Source organism: Colossoma macropomum, unplaced genomic scaffold (assembly GCF_904425465.1).
Source record: "Colossoma macropomum unplaced genomic scaffold, Colossoma_macropomum, whole genome shotgun sequence".
In the NCBI taxonomy this organism is placed as follows: Eukaryota; Metazoa; Chordata; class Actinopteri; order Characiformes; family Serrasalmidae; genus Colossoma; species Colossoma macropomum.
Window position 1 is genome coordinate 35,042,121 of NW_023494789.1, and position 19,839 is coordinate 35,061,959.

At 38.9% G+C, this 19,839-nt stretch overlaps 2 protein-coding genes across 4 annotated transcripts in view; one reads left to right on the forward strand and one right to left on the reverse strand.

Annotated features, from left to right (window-relative positions):
* Positions 1-14,875, reverse strand: part of si:ch211-286o17.1 — a 35,679-nt gene extending 20,804 nt beyond the window's left edge. Inside the window, exon 1 of the mRNA XM_036571121.1 lies at positions 14,735-14,875. Coding sequence (XP_036427014.1) covers positions 14,735-14,819 — 85 coding nt within the window. The 5' untranslated portion in view covers positions 14,820-14,875. The remainder of the gene's footprint in view (positions 1-14,734) is intronic.
* Positions 1-19,839, forward strand: part of im:7151449 (complement decay-accelerating factor) — a 150,416-nt gene that overhangs the window by 47,493 nt on the left and 83,084 nt on the right. The window contains exon 10 of one of the 3 annotated variants that reach the window (XM_036571115.1): positions 11,137-11,266. The exons of 1 other annotated variant lie outside the window; for it this stretch is intronic. In XM_036571115.1, the coding sequence (XP_036427008.1) occupies positions 11,137-11,251 (115 nt within the window). In that variant the 3' untranslated portion in view covers positions 11,252-11,266. Of the gene's footprint in view, positions 1-5,138; positions 7,038-11,136; positions 11,267-19,839 lie in introns of those variants that run through there. One more of the 3 variants, XM_036571113.1, reaches the window with a different exon arrangement.

Genomic DNA, 19,839 nt, shown 5'->3' on the forward strand with positions numbered 1-19,839 from the left:
ATGTAAAAATCACCTGGCATTTTCAAATTACGTGGAAATTGGTGTAAAATGATTTTTTTGCTGAAGAGTTTTTAAGGTTCTCTCTGGTATTATTTTAAGAGTAGACAACAGAACAAAGAGCCTCTTTCACCAGCCATTCTTAGGAAGAAATATCTTCGTAAAGCACTTTCCTATTTTTGCATAAATCTGTTTAATAAAACTTGATAAACTGTCAGATATGCCAACTGGCTGTCATGTTAAATGCCATTATTTGAATTGACTTTCACAAAAAATTGTAATGAAATGTCACCAAAGATTCAGCTTTAAAAATACTTCCACGTTTTTCTGCATGTTAGCCTCACTCCTGACCACTCCCCTGCTTCCTGAGCCCCCATCTCTTAATGTGACCTCACTCTACAGGCATTTACACTAAAAGACTGCAGACGTGGTCTCTGGTGGTCTTCCTGGACTAGCTGATATGAGCGTGTTTATTTTCTTGTTCATTAACTGGCTAAATTGGGAACAAATGTGCCTGGTATGCAGGTCTGTGTGTGGAAATGCTGTTTTTGCACACTCAATTAGGATTACTGAGGTGTGGCTGTAGCGGGAGCTTTTCTTTAAAACATGTTTGGAATTCCGGGGGCTGGTGGAGTATTTATTTTTTTCTTCTGTGGGATGTGGATCTGTAGAGATGAGAAATTCAGCCTATGTGCTGCTTTCCTTACTGCTTTTCTGAGCTTTGTACGTTTCTCCAAGGCACAGATTCCATTATACATATAAAGATGTGGGTGTTGCAAATTAACCTGTGTTGCCAGTTGTATGATTCATAACAACTGTTATGTCACTGCCTTTTGCCACATGCCATTAATGTATTATCATCCCACTGCTCACTGTTGTGCTGAAGCCCCTCTCTCTCTCTCCATCTCGCTCTCTCTCCTTCTGCGTGGGTGGTCTCTTTGTTTATAGTCGGTGTTGAGTGTGGACAGTGCTACAGGCAAAGGTGTCAGTATTATTTTCTACAGTGCTCTCCTTAGTGGCATTATTACACGCCAGACAAACAAATACAGCCAGCCTACTGCATTTCAGAGTCTCAGCACTGTGCACTGATGGTTGCATGCACAACTCAGTAGGCAGAGTGTGTAGATTTGAGGCTTGTGAGTTTCATCTTGATTATGGCTGTTTGTTAATCATAATACCTACATTGAACCCTGTAATAAATCACATAGCATTTTACTGTGTGCTGAACAACCTCCGATGGTCCAGATGATGGTTTGATGAATCTAAGGATTCACATGATCCAACAATGGTAAATAATTTTGGGCAAAACAATGCAGGCCAAACTTGTTACATCAAGGCATTTTTAATATATAGCAAGGCATATTACAATCGTAAAGTGTAGGAGTACAGCCACAATATAGTAGACCTAATGCCATAGATAGATTTTGGATTGGATAAGCTTGAAGATTTACTCAGTAACTGCAGAATATCCTACTAATTGTTCAGCTGTTGCATAGATGTAGGAAGCCTTTGGTACGTCAGAGGTTAAGTTCTTTCTGCAGGCCCTCTAGTGGCCATTCTGCCACCAGAACATAAATCGACTTGGAGATTTTAAACTTCTGTAATCAAATAAAATATTTTCTGGAATGTTGTGACTCTGTGTTGAGCTGCTAGCAAGCAATGAGGGGTAAAAGGGGAGGGGTGAGGACCCCCTGCTGTGAAAACATTTCACACCTGTCCGCATAGATGACTGTGCCGAGTCAAAACAGTCAGCGTAACTGCAAGTTTCTTGATATCACATAAGAGTGTTCAACTGTTCCAACATGCTTGCTCACCTACGAAGATGAAAATCCTGGTTTCTGCTGGTTTTGTAAATCATACATATTTCCACTGAAATATGTTCCACCAAACTTACTGAAGAAAGCTGAAGTTGAAGGACATGGAAAACAGGCGCAAATTGCATTTTATGGCTACTCTTAATTTCATAGTTTGTTACTTTTGCTAATATTGCTGTATAAGAAACAGCATAGTATCTATCCAAAATAGCAGTGCCTTCAGAAGTTGCTGAAATTCAGACAGCTAGTGATCTGTTTCTTTGCTGTGTTGCCTCTAAAAACAAGTCTCAATGTTATATATACTGCCTTTCAAAAGTTTGGGGACACTTACATTTTCAAAACGTTTTAATGAGCATGTTTCCTTTGTTGCTTTGCAATATATTAAATAGAACACTGTTCAAATAATTGTGAAAACTGCAAATCTGACGGACCACACAAATGTACTAGCTTATACTATCTTATGTATATTTATCTTATAAATATACCTGATGCATTTTCCAAGCACTTAAAACTATCACGTTTTAAATCACTTTTGGACCCAAACAGTTTCAAAGAGGCTGTTTACACTTTTACACCGGTAACTGGAACAGTTTTGGTTTACACTGGACTACATAGAAAGCCAAGGTTAAACACACGCCGCATGCACTAAGATCGAATTACTGTTGGATCACTCAAACCAGTTGGTCTGAGTTGGTCAGAGGCGGACGCTGACCACATTCAACACGAGTAAATAGAATTTGTTTTCTGTAGCCACATACAATTAGGTAAGTTTAAATGTGTCTGCTGAGTAGCAGGTGCGAGGTTAAACAAGGAAACACAAGATGGAGGATACACAGGCTGGAGTTATTCCCAAACCAAGTGCCTTCTCTCTGCTCTGGTTTGATGAAAGCATCTAATCCAAGCATATCTATTCTTATGGTAGCAGTGGGATAAAGTAAACTGAGGTAAAACAGAAACAGTGTATGTGTCCTTTTGTGCAGGAAAGTGAAATCAGATCTTATCTGGTCGCTCTAGGAATACGGTTTAGTGAAAAGTGTAAATGGAATCTGGCCAGATAAGATCTGGATATGAACCACGCTAATGCTAGGTATAAACAAAGTATGTATTTTAACAATAGTCTGGAGAAGAAAACAGACAAATCATTATTCAGGCAAAACGTCATAAAACATAAGATAAGTAAATAGTTTTATGTTGCATGCATACATTGCATGTATATTTATTTACTTAACTGAAAAGTAAATGTGAAAATTCAACATAACTTGGAAAACTTTAAAAGAAGGTAAAGACTTTAGAGGGCCAGTCTATGTATTGGGTTGCCTGTTGTGTCAGTGTGCTATTGAAAGCTAGTCTGCAAATGGGAGTGATTTGAATAAGAACTCAGTTGTCCTTTAGTGGTGAGCAACGTTTGAACTGCTGCCAGTGGTTCTTGGAGGTTTCACATTCATGCCGGAGGGTTCTGCAGCCGTTGATGTGTGTGTGCAGACATACAGACACACCCATCCTCTCTAAATACCCTCTCGCTGCCCCCATTCCATCTCCTCAGCTTATACATCACATACATTCTCAGACTCATCGATATGTGTGGCATTTATGTCTGTGTAAAGCTGAATTGATGCAACCTTGAGGAGCTGTTGTGGTTGTTTACTTGTATGGACATGCAGTGCTTTTCTATTCTGTTCTATTGCTGGTATGTATTACACTGGACACCTATAAAGCATTTTTCAGTCAATTTGTTGGAGTCTTACTTCATTGTAGGGAAAACTAAATGTAAAATCAGATACATGAAAGATACCATTCAGAGAAATCTAATAATAACTATATAACAATAATAACCTGCTATATTAAAGCTACTTCATGCATCACAGTATGGATAGTCCCACAAGCCAAACTTCTGCATATCTTCAGAGAGTCTGGTGCATAACATTAACATGGGCAAGACCCACCTACTTTGAGAAGAAAGGACCATTTGACTGGAAATCAGATGTTCTGGTTGCATGTTGGCCAATACTATCATATGGAAAGAAAATGCTTTATGATTTCCGTTTCACGTTAACTTTAAGAGTTTTACTATATGTTCACATTAGCAAGAGACAGGCAACCAGCCATTTCCTATAGAAGTAGGTGAGCTGTTGGTGCAATTCAGCTACAAAATGACATGACAGCAGGGCCATGAGTGACAAATCAAGACATTTTCTGAACTGCAAATGAAACATTATGCAGCAATCTAAATGATTGACCCGAACAAACTTGGACCAATCATAGGCTAAAAGTCAAATGGCTCCCCACTTCCTATTTAGTGCACTATGTAGGTCATGAAATATGGCTTCTAGATCCAACCAGGGCTTTACATGTCATATAGAAAGCCATTTACATTCAGCCTTTAGCTGCATGATTCTATATCTAACATTTAGAACCCTATTTGGGTGTAGGAACCATAGTTTCCTAACCTATGCAGTGCACTATATAAACTTTTTCTTCCTACTGGCATTTTGTTCCTATTCCCAAGAACGCCATGCAAAAAATAAAAGGGAAACCTATACATTTGTAAACTTGCTACTATGATTCCTGTTTCAAACAAAATGGTGATATATGCATAGTACGTATTTTTTTTTTTTACGTTTTCTAGTCAGAGGTGTACACACCCACACATGACAAGGGTGGCCTCGAACACACACACACACAAAAGACAAACTTAAGATGTTAATATGTGATTAACTTGCCCCATTCCAGCTAAAAGATGCTTGACCTGACTTGATTGACTTGATTGTGTGAATTGATTTGATTGTGTAAAATATGCAAAATATATATAGTTTGGGAATATTAATGTTATCCCACTATGTGATAAAATAGCTTCAGTACTAAAAAGCTGCTTATTTTTTTTAAAGTAGCAAAACTACTACTGTGGTATTTGGAAATGGACTTAAACTAATAGCTTTGTTATTTGTGTCGATACTACTGTCCAGCACTACCTCTATGCTTTCTTTATTTCTCATAAGCTATAATTTCCCTTATGTGACTTTGACCCCAGGGTAATGAATGTGTGCCTTTGACCTTGTTGTATGCAGGGCAATATCTACATAGGAATGTCTAGGGAGTAAGAATAGCTGTGTTTATATATTCTGGGTCAGCTAGTGCCTGTCCACTGAGCCAAAGGCCAGAGACCCCCATCACACCCACCCACCCCACCACCACCAACACACACAGACAGCACAGCTATCCCGATTTTGCCTCAAGGCCTGAATCTCTTCTTACTTAATCATCTATGATTTTCTTCCCTTCTTTCTGTCTGACGTTTCTCAAGGACCCCTTTCTTCTCTTGTCCCTCAGATGGCCTCTTTATCTTTCACTCACTCCATCTCTCTCCACTTTATGCTCTATCATTCTTTCCTGCCTGATGCTAGTGTCCAGAGACCAGAGAAACAAAAGCAAAACAAAACAAAAACACCCGTCCTGGAAAAAAATGAAAAATGGAAAAAGACGCAAAACAGCAGGGATGGAAATGAAGGTAAGAGAACAATACAGGCCTTCTCTTATCTGGTCAGTGCATGAATTATTAGAGTCTTCTCAGTGAGAGAGATAAGAAACCGAGGAGTCACCGTGGTCTCTCTCAGGACATGCATGCATACACACTAACCTTTTAAAGAGACCATATTTGGGAAAATGAGTTTGATACTGTTTGATACTATGTAAACAGCCTGTTTTTAATTGTGAAAAAGTGATATTACAGCCATGATCAAAATTACAAATTCACACTGAAGTGATAAGGAGTGTTGGTACTGCAGGAATTCTGCAGTAGTTGGAGTGAAAGATGTGGGGACAAAGGATTAAATGTTGTGCTGTCCTTGGCTGAAGCAAACTAATCACTGCAGCCTTTCAAAGGATCCAGACAGGCAAAAACAGTGACTAAAATGTATTTTTCTGATATTCCTGAGGATTTCAATCTGAATTTAACAGTATGTTCCTTACATTTCAGCCTTGACTGTGTTTTAAACAAACAGGAAACAAGGCGGCCCATTAGAACAGAGATTGAAGACACAAGAGGTTGGAAAATGGTCACGTAAAAAAAATGAATTACTGTTCTTGTTCTGTACAGCAAAGCAATGTGGAAGTGGACTTTAGGGGATAAACAAAAGAAAAAATTAAATATGGTGTGAGGAGTCTAAGCTAAATAAGTAATTAGTTCAACAAGTAAATATCATGGACTGTCCCCAAGCAAGCCAGTCAGTCCAATAAACAATGAAGACATTGTTGGGTAAAAGATAGGAGCGACTAGTGTTTCTGAAAAAAACAAACACAGACATGGTCCATGCTGTGTATATAAAAGGGGCTACATACTTCTTGAAAAAACCAACCCCACCCCCTTACAGTTAAACTCTGCACCACCACAGGAACCCTTTAAGCCCTCCCCTACAGATGTTATAGTCATTCTGCCCTCCTCTGATTTCTTAGAGTAGCTTCTCTTCTTTTCCCTCAACTCAACCAGATTAATCCAAAATCACTGCCGTTATTCCTTCACTTGTGTTAAATCCCAGGAGAATTCCCTGTTGTGGAATGCTTCAAGAGGCCAGCAAAAGAATGCCTCAGGAAAGGGGATATGTGGATTCCCCTCGGCCCAGAGCCAGAAGGGAATTGGGCGAAAAGAAAAAGGGAGGAAAAGAGGAAGTGAAGGAGGGGCTGACCCACTAATCCTAGAGATGCTAGGCTGAGGGTTGTGGCTTTTACAACTCTCACGGCACCAGCATTCCACAACTCAGCTCCAAAGCTTCAAATATTGTGATCTGAGAGGATCCAACTCTCCACATTGGGTTCGGTCAGGTCCAGACATCACTTCTGTGTTTGAAATGTCCAATTTGGTCATCTCCCACTTTTGACAGATTTTGCATTTGTTTATAGAACCTGCATTTCATATTTTCTGCTTCTTACCTGCTTTTATTATATTAGATCATTTTAATTTGGCTGGGGTCACTCATGTTATTGGTAGAAAGGCCCACTAAGGTCCACAAGGCCAGCATGAGAACAACACAGCCTATGTAAAGTTCCAGACTAAAAACTTACGGGATGTTGTTTGGAGATGTAAGCGTTTTTATTCATCACAAGTAATTGCTAAGGTGTTGCTAGGCCATTGTTATGGTGTTGTGTTAACCACTAGGTGGTTGCTAAGGTATTGCTAGGCCAATGTGATAGTATCCCAGGTGGTTGCTAAGGTGTTGCTCGGCCATTGCTATGATATCCCAGATGTTTGATAAGGTGTTGGTGGGCCATTGCTATGCTACTGTAGGTAACTGCTATTGCTAGGCCATTGCTATGGTATCCCAGGCGGTTGCTAAGGTGTTGGTAGGCCATTGCTATGCTACCGTAGGTGATTGCTGTTGCTAGGCCATTGCTATGCTATCCCAGATGGTTTTATGTTTTATTGATGAATAAGTGTGTTAAAATGGAATTTAAACTAAATTTAGAATATTTTTATTGGGCATTTATCAGCCTGTCATGACTATTACGTTGGCCTTATTTATGCTGTTTAACATGTTTACATACAACAAAAAGTGGATTGGGTGTGTTTTTGTGTTTTGAGACAAATTAATGTAAATGAAAGAAAGCAGAAGATGCATTTTTTTTGATGGATCTTACAAAAACAACAGAAGTTCTAACTTCTAACTTGGCACTATAATAAGTTTAGAGGGCAGCACTGAGTAATTTGAACTTCAGCTGTATCTGGCATCAGTTGGGAGATACTAAGTATTGACAGCTAGGAAACATGTTAGCTAACCAGCCATTCTCAGCCATGGTCTGTAACAGCCACATACAATGAACAAAAAAGATTCATTGTCTATGCTATTAAAAGGTCTATGCTATTAATTTCACATTTTGTTTATTGATCAGATGATGGCTGTCATTGTTGCTAATTTAGCAGTCACTGTCATTAAGAATATGGAGGGTTTTTTTGGTGTCTGGTTGATGACGGCTGGGTTTGGACAGAATCTTGTCAGGCTCAGGCTGGCTTCAGTTTCAATACTTGGCCCTTTTGCTTAGGTCAGATATAAACTTTTGTTGGGCTATATTTGGGTTTGGACCAAAATTCCAGGCCCAGTTAAGCTGTAAAATGACAGTAACTGCTGAGGCTGAAGGTACACATGTTATGCCCTGTGTATTTTTACTGGGTGAATTCATCTGTCTTATTAGGGCATAGTGAATCTGAAGCTTGTGCTCCACAGGCAGCCCGCAGAAATGAGTCTCCTTCATCTCATCCAAATTGCTCTGCTTCTGATTACCCCCACGCTTTGTTCAGGGGAGAGGCCCTTTCATCATGATTAAAGTGGAGGAAGAGGAACAAAAATATATAAAGGAGTAAATAAACAAACCGCTCTGAATGAGGTACTCCTTTCCCCATTCAGCAGAATGACGTGCATACAGAGAGAGCAGGGTACCACTGAGTGCATAGCTAAGCCCTGTGTGGCTCACATGCACAGGTCTACATTCATTTTAATAGGAAGTTAGTTAACTAATTAACTTGGCTGCCTGAGAGTCATCTTGATGAATTAATCTGATTAAACAGGACTGTGTTAGTGCTTGCGTTTGTATTGCTATCATTAAGGTTTGTTAAAAGACTGTGTGCAGGACAACGTGTCCTCTTTGACATATAACGTTATAAAGTAAAAATTTACTGAGGGCTCCAAATAGGTCATGAGTCCACTCATGGACAGAGCAGTGTATGAAAGAGGTGAACAGTCCAATGTGCTGAAGAAGTAAATCCGAACAGTATGCTAGTTGTGGCTAACTTTAGTTCTTCAGTGCTTAGCTGTAGTTATCTACTGTCTAGTCACAATAGGCCTTAATCATGGAATTTGTTGGGCGTTAAAGAAACAGAACATTTTTTCTGAAAACTGGAATCTAAATTTGGTGTCATTCTCAGGGAAGATTTATAGTTCTTTGCTGTTTTACCTGCCCCTTCTGGATATTTTACAGATATAAGTAATCAACTTCCCATAACATTCCTCAAGCCTTAAAGCCCCAGAGAACCAAAATTCAATATTTCTAATTAGGTTAATCCTGCTTTTGTGAGCATACAACATACATAAACAAATTATACCCTATGAAAAACTTTCCAATGTCCATTAAATAGCTGATGCATGTAAAATAATCTCCTCTTCTGATGTAAACTAGGTGACCCTTATTTTGGGTAACGCTTACATAAGCAGCACCCTCACTAATCACAAGGCTGATGTGTCTAGTCTCCCCCAAACAGCTTTAACAAAACTCATTTCTTCCATAGTCTCTCTGTTTGAGTTGGAGACTTTTAGTGAATGGCCAGGATTTAGCTTTTGCTCATCTCAGTGTTTGTGTAGCCTACTATAGTGGAGTCTGCAACACCACCTGTATGTCATCACTGCCTAAAGAAAGCACATATCAACAAAAACGTATGTTTACAGCAGAAGACAAAAACATCTTTTAATGTAAGTTAATGTAACAAGATTTTATTACAAGCTATTTTAGACCATTTCAGTCGGTCCATTTCTCATGTAATTTTCACACAATGTAAAGGACAGTTGATGTGTTCAAATGATGCAGAAAATTTGAAAAAAATGGAGATACGTTTTTTTGGACAGTGATGAAATGCAGAGCCTGTTTCACTCATTTCTCCCTACTTGTGCTGTTGTGTTTAGTTCTGCTTCACTGGTGTAGCAGGCTTTGAGTGTTGGACTGAGGGATGTCAATCAAGTGTGCTCATCAGAATCTTAGGACAATGCGCAGACAGTTCTCAGTAGGTCTGATATTTTTATAGTTTTATGTTAAAACTTCACTGGATGTTTAATATTGCAGTCAATTTTAGTGTCATACAAACACTTAGTCTGTGTTTCCTGGGGCTTTAATAAGCAAACTCAGATCTAACCTGTACTTTCTTATGGGTTTGATAGTCTAAGGGTGGGGTATTCGGAGATATTTAAAGCTACACTCTGTTTTGGGGATTTGGAGACTTCACTTGAGGAAATGTGTAATTGCATGCAATGTGCAGAAGAACTTTTTGTAACCTCAGATATTTTCAGACCCCTTCCCCGAGCAGATGAATCTGATAAATGTGAGTGTGTTGAAAGAGCGTTCAAAGAGAGCTCAGTCAACACTTAATGCAGGACGTGTCTTCTAATGATGTAAGTGAATTATCTACTATTGTCATCATATCTTTATCAGTATAATGTTGATTTTGCATTTAAGACCTCAACATTGAGCCAGACCTTCTTTTTGAGCCAGTGTATGTGACACCAGTACGAAAAAACATATGATGTGGTCTAAAAAACACCTGCAAAGTGTGTATCTGATTTTATAAAGATTATATCAGGCTTTACAGACACTGCTCAGACACTATATTTTAGTGTGTGTGTGTTTTTTTCAATCCTGACTTCTCAGTAAAGCTATTTCTTCTAATTTTAACAAACAAATCTTACATAGTGCAGCTTTAAAGAACTATGCACTCAAATATTCTTATAAATTTCTGTTGAAATACATGCAATACTGTTCTTTGGCTCAATACAGACTGCATTTAGCCACACACAAATACATCACATGCAAAAGAAATGGCTACCAATTAACTCCTAATCAGCTATAACAGTCATACTTCTTGAAAATGAATGTGTATATAAATCTTGGCGTGTTGTTTTTAATGTCAATATTCCAGTACTCTGCAAATAGTTCCTCCAATCACATTGCATGTGTATTTAGTGTAGTGACCAATTCTAATTTTTCATTTATTTAGAGTATTTGTGAGGTCACATATGAACATATTTAAATTTAATGGCCAATCCACGATACAAGAAAGACATAGAATATGGGCTCTTTAATATGTTCAAAATCGTAACCAGCTCTCACACACATAGTATCATTTTAAATCATGTGCAAGCCTGTGATCAGACTTTCCCAGTAATGTCAGCATAAGTTATGTCATAACCGTAAAGCAGACGGGGGGATACAGCAGAGAATATAAACAGAGCCTGAGTTATGTGTCTTTGACGTCAGTGCTGTATATGTTACAGATCACACCATTGCATTCTCCAAGTTTCTGCTCGATTGGTGCTCATTCAAAGAGAGCAGGGTGTGAGAGAGTGCAGGAAGGGCAATGCTGCATGTTAAAAGCTGATAGATGTCCACACTCCTTTCCTCTCTCACGCACAAACCAGGAAGATCCTGTTTAAAAAAGAATGCTGTATCTATCTGGGATGCTATTGAAACACAAGCCTTAAATTGATTCCTTCATGCCACCTCCTCTGAGATAAAGCACGCTGATGCATGGCATAGAAACCTTAAACCTGTTATTCTTCTCCGCTCTCTTTTATAGCGTGCCCTGTGGCTGGTCTCTACAGTTAGAGATCCCAGAAGAGCAATGGAATTCGAGACAGAAAAAGTTAAAGGAAAGGGTGGGTTGTGGCCACCAATGCCGTGGTGACCTCTGACCCGTCCACTCCACAGGCCCTGTTTTGGTAAACGGATGTGGACTCGTGCCTTCTCCACCCCAATAGAGAGGGCAGACATATGGAGAGAAGCTTGCATTTGCTTATGTTTCTAATCAGGTTCTTTTTGAACAGCTTTTCACTCCCTGCCAAACCACCATTATCAGAAGAATTTGCCTCCCTCGTGGGCTATAATAGCAGCATAATGGGACCTGAGCCAGAACAGTTTTATCTGTGTTTCGCTGTTGTGGGGGGGAAGTGGATGTATATTTTGCTGTAAATGTGCTGTGCATAATAACCATGGAAGCAATTACATGGTGTGGTTAGAACAATAGGAGCACTGAAAGCCATATGAAGAAACATGATCCAGTTTAGATTGAGCGTTCATAGGAACTTTGGGAATTTGACAATGAATTTGTAATTGAAGATGAATTAAGTCATTGATTAGTCAGCATCTTTAAAGATACAGAAAAGCTAATTGAAGTAATGCTTGTAGTTTGTCATACATTGTGGTTGTGTTATAAACCGCTCAGTCCTCATATCAGTCTATGATGCCATAGATCTATGAAGCTTTTGCCCTTTGCAGTTGTATTTAACTCTTTGAAGGATTGTAGGGTTTGCAGGGCTATCAAATATACCAAATACCATTGTGAAACTCTCAAAGCCTTCTAGGCCTTCAGAGAGTAAGGCCTAATGATTTCTGGGAACCAAAACTGTCTGTAATTTTTAGTTCATCTTTGTTTCATATAATAATTATACTTTATGTATTTAACTTCTACAAGTATTATAGTTTTCTTAATGTATTAATAGGTTTTGGTTTTAAAATGTTAAAACATCCAGTATAAAGCTTTCCAGTCAGAATCTAGGTAGATACAGCCAAAATACCTCTCCCATTGTTAAGGCCTTCAGGAGCCGGACAGAAGGCCTTACGTGTTAGATATTTGCTGTCGTAATTAGAAAATGACACTAATGAAACTAATGACGCTTTGACTTTTAAATGAGTTAAACCAATTTCATAAGAAGAAATGTCAGTCTAGGTCAGTCCTTAGATAAATAATTAATTAAATGTCAGTCTAGGTCAGTCCTTAGATAAATAATTAATTAAATGTCAGTCTAGGTCAGTCCTTAGATAAATAATTGACTGTGAATATGAGCAGTAACACGGGCAACTCTATGTAAGGGCTCTTTACTAAAGATTCACTAAAAATGCAACATATATGTATGTTTGTACAAGATTCAAATAAAGCACTGATTGAAACCTTCAAATGTTTAGTCTAGAATGGCCAAATGTTCATGTGCATCACTGTTTAGTGCTAGCATGTTACTAGGCAATCCACAGAGGTGCTAGCAGAAATTAGTTGTATTGGTGACTTTTCTCATTTTTATCTAGGTTTTGATGTTGATGGTCTGAACGGAAGGACTAGCTCTAATAGTCACAGTTTTCCACAGCCACATGTTCATGATGATGAGAAAAACATTTGCTGGCCGCCAAAAGAATTTCTTTTTGATATAAATAATGAAGCAACAAGCCAAAAATTTGCATTTCTTTCCTTTTTCTCTGTTCACTGATATATATTATTTGCCAGATCTTATTCTTTATTCAGATCTTGTTGCATTATTGTTTAGATATCTGTTGTCGACCAGAGGAGAATGGGTTCTTTTTTTGAGTCTTGGTTCCACTCAAGGTTTTTTGTCTTGCCACTGTCGTGCTTGGCTTGCTCACCTGAAGCTCGGACCCAGATTTTTTTGTAAAGCTGCTTTGTGATGATGTAAAAATTGCTGTATAAATAAGTCTTGAATTTAATTGAAAGACTTCCTCTTCATTCTGGATATTATGGTTAAGGTTAGGTTTAGGTGTAAACATAGAAGCACAAATCAATAATAAACCACAAAGGTGGTTTTACAAGGCTGCGAGAGAGAACGAGTGGTGAGAAAAAGCAAGGGGTGTGGCTGCTTTTTAGCCACACATGTTTTTCCTCACATCACTTATTGCGAAGAACATAAAGCAAGTTTACAGAACATATTTAGATGCAGTGCTGAAACACACCCGAAAGTGAGACAGTAACTGGCAGCATCTGTGGTTGTGCCACCCATTAAAACAGACAATCATAAAGTGCCGTGCCCTCCTGTTAGCAATAGACATAGGTTTCCAATATAGCCTTTAAAAATAATAGGACTAGGGTGGTCTCACGTGTATAACTGGCAGGTGTTGAGAGCAGGAGAAGATCATATTTTATCTCTGGCTAAGGGGTCTTGAGGACTGCCCTGGAAACCTCTGTTTTAGACGATAGATATAGTGGCCACTTGGTGCTTGGCCCCCTTTTGCCCCTGGTTTGGTTGTAAGAGAAGATATCGATTGCCAATTCCCAGGCATTTCTAACACTGCACTCTTCTTGTTTACAGTTTTCTCCAACCACTTGTGTATTTGGAATGTCTTTACTGAGGCTGCTGAGATCATTTAGTGCTCCAGCCCATTTTGGCACTGAGGACTGCATGTTAGCGTATGGCACTGTTCAATATCCTGTTTTCACTGCAACTGACTGGGGAATTGACGCTCTCTCATTCGCAAAGTGTCTGCTCTCAGATTACATCATATGTGGTCCAGCCAGAAGGAGGGAATCCAAGCTTTTCGACGACAAATAACATTCCTCTGAAAATTGGAAGGGTAAAGCATGATCACATGATTCGATAAGAGTGCTTTTCTGGTTTTAAAGAATCGGCAATGAGCAGATTTAAAAGCACATATTCATCTGTAAAGACTGAATGCAGGCTCTCGAAGTTTTGGGACGTTTTTGCCACAGTTGGCCTGACAGGAGACGGAGCTATGGGTGCTTAGCAGATTTAAGAACTAGAACACGTTGCTATTGCTTCATAACGGCTTGCAACAAGCATGCACACTCACATCCACACCCACAAACAGATGCATCCACAGCTTCCAGCTCCCAAAAATGCAAGTCTGCTTACATTCGCAAAGTGTGTGTATGTAAGCACACATGCATTTTTAAATGTGAAGTTTCCTTAAAGATTATTGGTTTTGATCTATGATTCTAAGAAAATAAAAACATTAATTAGTAACTATTGCATGATGTGGACTTTTAGATTCTTCATGCTTGCATATTTCACTTAAAACAACAGTTCTTTGAAGAACCATCCTTCTGAAAACTTCTTTCCAAAAGTGGTTGTTCTATGGCATTGCTCCAAAGAACCTTTTTTGGGACATTTGTTTTGGGTGTATGAAGAAAAGAGCAAGTGAGCAAGAAAACAATCCAGCAACCATCATAAGAAAGCTTGCAGTATAGTTCAGGAAGCCATCTGGAGAGTTGCAGACACAACAAAGAGCGCTCCAAAACGTAATGGTTTTGAGAGAGAAAAAAACTTTTGAATGCAGCCTCAGTTCACCTAAATGACCCCACCCCCCTTCTCTCCCAGTGCAGTCCCACAACTGGACTACACGAGTCACATCTAAAACAAACAAAAGCTTCTCACCTTGGAAAAAGACGAGACAGATGACCGAAGCCAGAGCCACGACACTGCAGCAGTTTCTCATTTTTAACGACATTAAGGTTTCCATCCTAAGTCTGTGTGATGAAGCTCACGCAGTGTAAGCGCGCAGTGGGTGTGAGTGAGGTTTAGGTTCTCTCAGAGCGGCACTGGGAGAATAAAGCAGTGCTTGTGTGCTCTGGCTGCTTTATACACCCCCACCCCCCCAGCTGCCCCACACCTCCTTCCTTCACTGCTTACTTTAACCCTTCCCCTCTGTGCCCCCTCCCCACTGAGAGTAGTAAGAGAGTGTGTGTGTGTATATGTGTGTGTATGTGTTTATTTTTGTACATTTTCAGGATAAATATATCCAGAGAAAAACAAGTGAAATGTACAACTGTTTACAATTTTGAAGTGTTTCGTGACAAAACAACATGATTCATTTTTTGTAAAAAACATTTTTTGTTACTGAGGTTAAGGTTTTGTTTAGTGGTTGGCTTAGAAAATTATTAGTAGGTCTACACAGAGATCTCTATTGTGCAACTCAGAAACCACCCTTGATTTATTTAATTTGCAGTTAAAGACAGCCATTAAGTGCAAGTTATTCATTTTCCAGTGTCAGGGAAAAACAGAAACTACACGAAACATCACACAGAAGCCTCAACAACTAAAATTAGTGTTTAATGTGTCATTATTATAGCTCACATTCTTTTGAGAAGACTTACATTAAGTTTGTTTTTCAATCTGATGGGATATATTTCCACAATTCCAAAATTCAGTCATAGAAGTTGGTTTCATTTTCTGCAGGATGAACACTTTAAGTGCTGTTTATCTGATGGTGACAGTCTAGCAGGGGTTTCATGGTTGTTAGGAGGCCCCTTTCTTTGGAAAGTCTTTGTGTTTCATTTTTTTTCTTTGCTCATTTACCTGTACTGTACAGTTTGTGAATGTGACATCTGTGATGTCGGTGTTCATAAACACTGACCTGGTTTACCTCAACATACTGTACACTTCCAATTAAATACATGCTATAAAACACCTAAGGCAAAAATCGCTCACAGACTCCACATTTATTGCTTAACTCTAGTTTGTACTTTAAATTCTACTTTTACTTTATGACCTACAGTTACTGTTCATGTGCATTTTTTATATTTACTGTCTATGCACCTATTGTCTTTGTGTTTTTGTCTGTTGTTTTTGCACTTTCAAATTTTTTTCTTATCCATCAATGCACTGGAGAAGCAGACTAACTGTTTCATCATTCTGTACAACGCTGAATTGGTACAAAGGCAATTGGGTGGCTGGTAGCCTAGAGGCAGGAGTGGTGAGCCATCAACTGGAAGGTTGCAGGTTCAAATTCCATGATTGACTGGGTATACCTGGTTGCCCCCTACTGCCAAGGGTGGTGCTGCTCTGTGGGCATAGGTAGGCAGCAATATAACAAAATTCCTTTGTAGGATAAAGTACATCACAACCAAGTTCAATGGAATTGGTTTAAATTGACTTTCCCCTTCCTTATGCAAGAGAATTATCTTAAATCTGATCTCCTCAGAAATGCATCAAAAATGGTGCACACGCACGATTTGTATAATCACCATAGATGGGCACTGACTGATAGTACAGGACGTTCTAAGAGGTCACCATGCCCAGTGTCAAGCTCTGGCTAAAGAGGTATGAATACCCCAGCACTGGGCTTTAGAGCAGTGGAACTACATTCTCCGGAATGATAAATCTCCATTGAGTACCTTTGGGATGAGATGGAATGGTGCATGTGATCCAGAACTAATTATCCAACATCAGTACCTGACCTCACTAATCCTGTTGCAACTGAATGCAATCAAACCCTCACAGCAATGTCCCACTGCTAGTGTAAAGCCTTTCCAGAAGAGTAGAGGCTGTTACTGCAGCATAGAGGGTTTGTTTTATTAATACCTTTGTTTTCAGTAGAAAAACACAAACTTTTAAGCTCAGCCAATCAATGAAAGGTTACAGTGACAATCAGATACTTTACCAAACCTTACTGCAAATTAAATTACATGAATTAATAATACAAAAATAAATTATTCCACTTCAGTCTTAAATAAACAGATTCTTAAACTAAAATCTCATGTTACATATTATTTTTTTCAGAAGGTTTTCAGAAAGTTTTTATGAAAAAGTCCAAAAAGTCCACGTTACTCTTTAAGCTGCACAGCCTTATGAATCCTTAATGTCTTAATGTGCTAAACATATTCTAAAATAACTTGAATGCTATTATTTATGCATAGATTCATGATGTGAGTCATTCGTGAGTTATAAAAAATGAGGTCAGCAGAGGTCAGTCTTTTGTTTAGTTGAATTCCAGCCAAGTAAAAAGCTTCTGTATGGCCACCTGATTCTGTTTTAATAATGCTCTCTAATACATCTCTCTCTCTCTCTCTCTCTCTCTCTCTCTTTCTCTCTTTTTCTTTCTCTCTCTCTATTTCTCTCTCTCTCTCTCTCTCTCTCTCTCTGTCTCTCTCTCTCTCTGTCTCTCTCTCTCTTTCTCTCTCTTTCTCTTTCTCTCTGTCTTCCTCTCTCTATTTCTCTCTTTCTTGCTATCTCTCTGACCTGTTTAACTATAGTTTAAAGGGCCTATATATTAATCCAATATATTTCCATATATATTGATAACTAATTGTGATGTAGTATGTAAACATTGGTAAAGTTTCTAAATGCACTTCCAGTCTCATACAGACCATAGATTGAAACAAAGCTGCAAAAACAGCCTGTTTTCAGTTCATTCATTATTTTTGTGATGTCACAAAAAGTGACACATTTACATATTTAACCTATTTAGCCCTGCCCATTCATGCTGAAGTTATAAAGAGTGAGTGCTTTTTGAATTAGGCTCAAGAGCCAATCAGAACAGGGGACATTCTCATATATCAGTCTTAAAAGTAAAGTAATAAAAACAGCCTGTTAAATTGTACAGAGTAAAGAGAAGTTGGAAAATATTCATTCATGTTATGACTGTGTTTGGTACATACACACAACTGTCATAAGTGGACCTGGAAAATAAAATGCTTAAAAATATAGGATATGAACCCTTTAAATCTAGGATTTGAACCCTTTAAATTCAGGATATGAACCCTTTAAACGTAAGATATGAACCTTCAAATATAGGATATGAAGTTTTTAAATGTAGAATATGAACCTTTAAATATAGGATGTGAGCCTTTAAATGTAGGATATGATCCATAGTGAATTACCAGCACATGATATAATCTAAACAGTAAAGGAAAACATGAAGTTGATTCTTTTACATTTCTCTAACCTTCACAGTTAAAGCCTACAGATGCTTGTGATAGATCCATCTTCAGAAACAGCAATCTCTTCAAAAAAAGAGCAGATCATCTGGCTTAATGGACTGTCTCAGGCTTATTTAAAGCTGAGAAAGGATGAGAGTTTGCTGAATAACAATGGGGTTGCAGCCAGCTGCCCAGCAGCGGGTCCCTGGTGTGAAGGGTCTGTTGTCACAGTGGTGTCAGGCGATGTTCTGTGTTATGCTAATGCAGCTTGGCTAACAGAGCAATGCAGCTGCTGGATGCCAGAGTGGCTATTAACTCTTCTGCTGCAGAGCCAGGCCCAACAAATCAGGCCCTGACCTATTGTTCCCCTTGCTTTCCAACTCTAGACCTCAGTAAAGAGGAATACATTCATCCACTCTGACTGAAGAACGGGCTAAAAACGCTGATAGTGGCAGAACACTCATCTCCTTGTCTTTAGTGGAAAAAAGGGAAAATTCCTACCGCAGCTTAGCCTTTACTGTTTGTTAGCTGAGCTGATATTTGAGTGTGTGGCATCTGGAAGTACAGGCAGCTGGTGTTTTAGTACGAAATAAATAAAAAAGTGATTGTAGTGTGTGTAGAACGAGCTGGAGCAGTTTAGCCAAGTTATTATAATGTCACTGCCTTTTTCAAGCTTTCTTTCTTTGCTTTTGTGTTTTGTCTTTCCTTCTTTCATATATTATATGAAGGAAGAAAAAATGAATGAAAGTGAAGCAATATCTCAGCTAAATAAACAAACTAATAAATAGATAAACAAACAATAGAATGATTGAATGAATGAATGAAGAAGCCCTCACATATCCCTCTTTCTTTTTTTCTTGCTTGTTTGCTTTTCCTTTATGTCTAGTCCTCCTTCTTGGACTAATCGATGGATGAATGGTCTCGTTCAGGAGAAACTCGTTGCTGCCTCCTGTGGTGGGGTAAATGTGCAACTTTGGCAATGATAGAGAATTCAGTGTGGCGAGTGGGTAAATGACTAGCATCACTGGGATCCTCTTCAGTACTGTGCAGTCTCATAGATACTGTGAGCAGGTTTTTCCTGCACACTAGAAGACACTTTTTGATGCAATGAAGGTAAAATGACAAGTACGAACAAAGGAACTCGGTGTGCTCTGAATTGCCCTTCAGACTTGTGATGAGGGGTTTGATGTACTGAGTGCCAAGCTTAAACTGCAGTGAAGGCAACTGAGACAAAGACGTCAACAGAAGTAAAAGACTTCAGAGCTCAAAGGCTTCTGCTTTTAATTTTTAAACCTCAAAGTAGAAGATATTTGTTTATGAAAGGGCTCAATTTTTGTCCACTGCAGGCCTCCACACGAGACTATGTTGGTGAATTGGTCCATTTCTATAGAGCATTTCTTTTGGTCTGTTTGTGTGTAAAGGTGTGTGTGTATATATCTATATAGCTAAGTATGTAAATATGTGGACACCTTGACCACCACACCTTTATGAGTTTGTTGGACATTCCATTCCGAAACAATGGGCATAGGAGGGCAAAATCCAGTGGCCATCCCTTTGCAGATATAACGGCCCCCACTCTTTAGGAAAGGCTTTCCACAGGATTTTTTTGAGTGTGTCTGTGGGAATTTGTGCCCATTCAATCAAAAGACCATTCGTGAGGTCAGGCTCTGATTTTGGATGAGATGACCTTTTCCACAGTCAACATTCCAAATCACCCCAAAGTGTGCAGTGGGGTTGAGGTCAGGGCTCTGTGCAGGCCACTGGAGTTCCTCCACAGTAAACATGTCAAACTATTTTTTTATGGACCTCACTTTTTGCACAAGGGCACATTCTTGCCAAAGA